At 41.2% G+C, this 6,177-nt stretch overlaps 1 protein-coding gene across 1 annotated transcript; it reads left to right on the plus strand.

Annotated features, from left to right (window-relative positions):
• The first annotated feature begins 4,889 nt into the window (after nucleotides 1-4,889).
• On the plus strand, nucleotides 4,890-5,825 carry LOC140897484 (olfactory receptor 14A16-like). Its single transcript, XM_073310215.1, has one exon. It carries the CDS (start codon nucleotides 4,890-4,892, stop codon nucleotides 5,823-5,825), a length of 936 nt encoding a protein of 311 aa, XP_073166316.1.
• The last annotated feature ends 352 nt before the right edge of the window (nucleotides 5,826-6,177 follow it).

Genomic DNA, 6,177 nt, shown 5'->3' on the forward strand with positions numbered 1-6,177 from the left:
TGGATGTTTTCAGGGAACTATCCACGATGACTCCAAGATCTCTTTCTTGAGTGGTAACAGTGAATTTAGACCTCACCCTTTTTTATGTATAGCTGGAATTATATTTTCCAATGTGCATAACTTTGCATTTATCAACACTGAATTTTATCTGCCATTTTGTTGCACAGTCACCGAGTTTAGTGAGATCCCTTTGTAACTCTTCACAGTCACCTTTGGACTTAACTATCCTAAGTAATTTTGTATCATCTGCAAACTTTGCCACTTTACTGCTTACCCCTTTTTCCAGATCATTTCAACCATATGTTGAACAGCACTGCTCCCAGTACAGATCCCTCTCTCCACTTTGAGATTTACCTCTCTCCACTTTGAAAACTGTTTATTCCTACCCTTAGTTTCCTATCTTTTAACCAGTTACAGATCCATGAGAGGACCTTCCCTCTTATCCCATAACTGCTTACTTTGCTTAAAATCCTTTGTTATACAGGAGGTCTGACTAGATGAACACAGTGCTCCCTTCTGGACTTGGAATCTATGAGTCTATGAAACAAAAAATAAAACTAATAATAATAATAACAATACTATATTCCCATGATGTAATACTGAGTGATAAAAATAATAAAAATGTGTATGATAGTTGGCCTTGAGATCTGGACACCACTGTTGCAGGTAAGATGCAAAGAGCTCACAGTCTAAATAGACAAGACAGGCCAAGGGTAGGAAGGGAAACAGAGACCCTGAGTTGAAGCAACTTGTCTAAATTCACCCAGCAGATCACTGGCAAAAGAACCCAGGAATCCTAACACACAAGCCCCTTAGAAATGCCCAGCTTTATATGTTTTTGGTATGAGCCCTCTCTGACTGTGACTATGAGCATGTTATAAAATTGTTACCTGTTATTGATTTCCCTCACATAGAGTGTGTGTGTGGGCAGGGGGGACATACACAGACATGGACACACTGAGTGTCAAACATTTATGGGCTTAGACATATGGAATCATTTAACTTGGAGAGAGAGAGATTTATTGTATAATTTGTATTACCCTGACACCTAGAGGCCTCAGTCTTCTAGATGCTTCGCAAACACATAGTGAGACACAGCCTCTGTCACACAGAATGTATAATCCAAACACACAATGGAAGGGAGGGGAAACTGAGGCATGGAAAGGAGAAGTGACTTGTGCTTGGTCACACGCAGGTCAGCGGCCAAGACAGGAATAGATACCAGGTCTCCTGAGTACCAGTCCTGTGCCCCTAGCCATTGGATCACAGTCATTGCTTTATACACTTCTGCCTCTCTGTGAGTGTGATCACTTCAGTTTCTGGGAACATTTAGGAAAATACAATACAGACAGAAAGTAACTTTGGCCTCTGGGCCTCTGATCCTATGCTGTGCAGGGCTTCAGGGACTGAGTGCCTGAAAGCCCTTAGGAATAGGCATGGGTAAATATCCTTCCAACAGCACCAGAGTTAGCTACACACAGCTCGTCTGCAGAGAGCAACAGGTCTTAGAATTTTTCCAGCAGGCCAGCCTCAGTGTGAGGAGAGAACAGTTTCTCCTAATACGGTGATAGATAGATAGATAGATAGATAGATAGATAGATAGATAGATAGATAGATAGATAGATAGATAGATAGATAGATAGATAGATAAAAGGAGTCTGGAGTTGGAGGAGAGAAGAGCTTTCACAACTCTTGGAGGATTTCACAAACACCGGCACAGTAAGTTTGCTGTTGCAATTAAATATATGTAGGGTTTCCAGAGGTGCCTTTTAAGGGAAAAATTGTAAATGGTTGTAAATGGACAATATGTATTTTTTCAGATTTTCAGTCTTATTTCAATTTGGACATAGTAAACTAAAGCAGCATAAATCAGGGGTTACCTTAGGAAACATCTATCTATCTATCTCTCTATCTATCTATCTGACAGGGCACAGTGAAAAACAAATAGTAGAATCTGTCTATCCATCTATTGCTCTAATTATTTGTTGTTACTACTGTCTTTCTCTCTGTCTATCTTTATGTTTGTTCTTTCTTTCTATCAGTTTGTTGTCACTTCTTTTGCTAGTTTGGAAATGTGTTGACTGGGATACACAAGGGAAAAAGAATCACAATGAGACATAACACATTGAAATCGAGTGGTTCTGTAAAACAAACTTAATTAAAACTCATCCAATCCCCCTTTTCAGACAGAAGATTATCGATTAGATCTTGTCTACAAGGTGCAGTAGTTCACAGGAGAAGTTTGTATATTCCAGTGTGCACTAATATGTTGCACACTCAAAGCTCCCTAGTGTACATTGATGAATTTCTGTTTCAAGCAGTACTATATTAACATGCACTAGGGAACTTTTAATGTATGCCAGCAGGGTCCTCATGGGTCAGTTAGTGCACAACATGCTAGTGCAGACTAAGGCACCATGTAGACAAACCGTGAGAGTGTCTTCTTCTGTCTGGTTTCAGAGTAGCAGCCGTGTTAGTTTGTGTCTGCAAAAAGAACAGGAGGACTTGTGACACCTTAGAGACTAACAAATTTATTTGAGCATAAGCTTGCATGGGCTAAAACCCACTTCATCTGATGCATGCAGTGGAAAATATAGTAGGAAGATAGACATATACACAGAGAACATGAAACAATGGGTGTTACCATCCACACTGTAATGAGAGTTATCAGGTAAGGTGAGCGATTACCAGCAGGAGAGAAAAAAAACCTTTTGTAGTGATAATCAAGGTGGGCCATTTCCAGCAGTTGACAAGAACATGTGAGGAACAGTGGCGGGGGGAGGGGGAGAAATAAACGTGGAGAAATAGTTTTACTTTGTGTAATGACCCATCCACTCCCAGTCTTTATTCAAGCCTAATTTAATGGTGTCCAGTTTGCAAATTAATTCCAATTCAGCAGTCTCTCATTGGAGTCTGTTTTTGAAGTTTTTTTATTGTAATATTGTGACTTTTAGGTCTGTAATCGAGTGACCAGGGAGATTGAAGTGTCCTCTGACTGGTTTTGGAATGTTATAATTCTTGACGTCTGATTTGTGTCCATTTATTCTTTTATTATGTAGAGACTGTTCAGTTTGACCAATGTACATGGTAGAGGGGCATTGCTGGCACATGATGGCATATATCACATTGGTAGATGTACAGGTGAACGAGCCTCTGATAGTGTGGCTGATATGATTAGGTCCTATGATGGTGTCCCCTGACAGTACGAACTCAAGACAGACCATCACTGGGATCAATGGCAGTGAAATGTAGTACAAATAAAGAGAGCCCAGCTTAAGTGGTGTCCTGATCGTCACTGGATCTTGATCTTGCAGCAGTTCTACTACAAATGCTATTACTGCTAATAAAAATTATGTTCAGTATTGCCACATTTTTAAACAGAGATACAGTATGGTGTAGTGATTATGGGGGCTGGAGTCAAGGTTCTTGGGTTCTATTCCATTCCCGGCTCTCACCTGAGAGTATGATCTAGTAATTAGGGAAGGGTACAGCACCAGGACTCCTGGGTTCTATTCCCAGCTCTGGGAGAGCAGTGGGATCTAGTAGGTTAGAGAAGTGGAAGAGGAGTCAGAACTCTGGTGTTCTTTTATTCTGTTTTTGGTTGTGAGTGATGGGTCATGACTAGAACAGCCAACTGGGATTAGGGACTCTTCCTGGGTTGTGTTCCTGACTCTATAGCTGGGTCATCATGTGACCATGAGTGAGCCCTTTCACATCTGAGGTAGATGCTACTCCCATTTACAGCAGTATGAATGCAGAGTAATTCCACTGCTTTCAATGAAATTACTCCAGATTTGCACTGGTGTGCCAGACAGAAGAGTCTATCTCTCTGGTCTGCAGTTTCCCTTCTGTAAAATGAGGATAAGATTTACCTAACTTTATACATCTTTGAATGAAAAAGTTATACAAGGACCTACAAAGAAATTGGTCCTGGTTATAATTTCTTTCACCTTGGTCTCTATGTAAAAGAATAAATGGACACAAATCAGATGTCAAGAATTATAACATTCATAAACCAGTTGGAGAACACTTCAATCTCTCTGCTCACGCGATTACAGACATGAAAGTTGTGATATTACAACAAAAAAACTTCAAATCCAGACTCCAGCGAGAAACTGTTGAATTGGAATTCATTTGCAAATTTGATACAATTAACTTAGGCTTGAATAGAGACTGGGAGTGGCTAAGTCATTATGCAAGGTAACCTATTTCCCCTTGTTTTTTCCTACCCTCCCCCAAACGTTCTTGTTAAACCCTGGATTTGTGCTGGAAATGGCCCACCTTGATTATCATACACATTGTAAGGAGAGTGATCACTTTAGATAAGCTATTTGCAGCAGGAGAGTGGGGTGGGAGGAGGTATTTTTTCATGCTTTGTGTGTATATAAAAAGATCTTCTACACTTTCCACAGTATGCATCCAATGAAGTGAGCTGTAGCTCACGAAAGCTTATGCTCAAATAACTTGGTTAGTCTCTAGGGTGCCACAAGTCCTCCTTTTCTTTTTGCGAATACAGACTAACACGGCTGTTACTCTGAAACCTTTCACCTTGGTGTAAATCAAGAGTAATCCCATTCAGTCAATAGGCCTGATTATCTTCTCACTCAGCCAGTGTAAATCAGGAGTAACCCCATTGTAGTCAATGGGATTTATTCTCCTCTCTCTCACTCAGCCTAACGTAAATCAAGAGTAACTCCACTGGAGTCAATGAGGCAGATTCCCTCACCCCCATTCCCAGATTACATCAATCTTCACAAGATAAGGATCTGATCTTAAATCAAGGAAATTATGGTGGTTTACACAAAAGGACAAATATTTTAATAGTCTAATCCTGACCATTGTCCTTGTCCTTCCCTATACAGGCAGCTCATAAAGTACTGAGAAAGAAAATGTCCAACCGAACCACTGTGACCGCATTCCTTCTCCTGGGATTCTCTGATGTTCCAGAGGTGCAGATTTTATACTTCATACTGCTCTTAGTAATTTACCTGGCAGCACTGATGGAGAATCTTCTTATCATCACAGCCATAGCACTTGACCACCAGCTTCACACTCCCATGTACTTCTTCTTGATGAATCTGTCTGTTGTGGATCTTGGCTCCATCTCTGTCAATATCCCCAAAGCAATGGCTAATTCCCTAACCCACACTAGGTCAATTTCCTATGCCGGATGTGTCATCCAGGTTTTTTTCCTTGTCTTCTTGATAGGAACAAACGTTTTCCTTCTCACCATCATGGCATACGACCGATACGTCGCCATCTGCCGACCACTGCACTATGAGAGAGTGATGAACAGGAGAGCTTGTGTCCAAATGGCAGCCAGTGCCTGGACCAGCGGTTGTCTCAGTTCTGCACTGCACACCGGGAACACGTTTTCGATAACCTTCTGTGGAGGCAACATGGTGGATCAGTTCTTCTGTGAAATCCCCCAGCTACTCAAGCTCGCCTGCTCTGACTTGTACCTCAGTGAAGTTCAGATTCTCACCTTTAGTGCATCCTTAGGCTTAAGCTGCTTTGTTTTAATAACTTTTTCTTATGTTCAGATCTTCAAAACGGCGCTGAGAATCGCCCCTGAGCAAGGATGCCATAAAGCCTTCTCTACCTGTCTTCCTCACCTCATTGTGATCTCTATATTTGTTTTCACTTGCATCTTTGCCTACCTGAAACCCACCTCTAGTTCTGCATCGGGTCTGGATCTCGTGGTGGCTCTTCTCTACTCCATGTTACCGTCAGTGATGAATCCAGTTATCTATAGCATGAGGAACAAGGAGATCAAAGCTTCATTGAGGAGACTGACTGGGTGGATGTTATTCACCAAGATTTAAGTATGTGTCTGTTAATAATCTTTTGCTTTGTTTCTCCTGGTCCATGTCAGTTATTTCCATAACAACACAATGCATACACAGAAGATCCAGTTTCTACTCTTGGCTGCATCAATGCAAATCCAAATTAACTCCACAGAGGTCAATGCACTTGGGCTGATTTACACCATCAGAAGTTCTGGCCTAATAATGGAGTTAAACTGGTGTGCATTTTGTGAGAGGGAAGAATTGGGCTTTCATTCTGTGCCAGAGCAATGCCTGTTAAACTGCTTTGCCACTTATACCCATTTCAGGGTCACTTAAAAACAAGGAACTTCTTTCCCTTGTGCGCATAAATCAGGAGTGGTGTCAAAGG

This window comes from Lepidochelys kempii, chromosome 14 (assembly GCF_965140265.1).
Source record: "Lepidochelys kempii isolate rLepKem1 chromosome 14, rLepKem1.hap2, whole genome shotgun sequence".
NCBI lineage: Eukaryota > Metazoa > Chordata > Testudines > Cheloniidae > Lepidochelys > Lepidochelys kempii.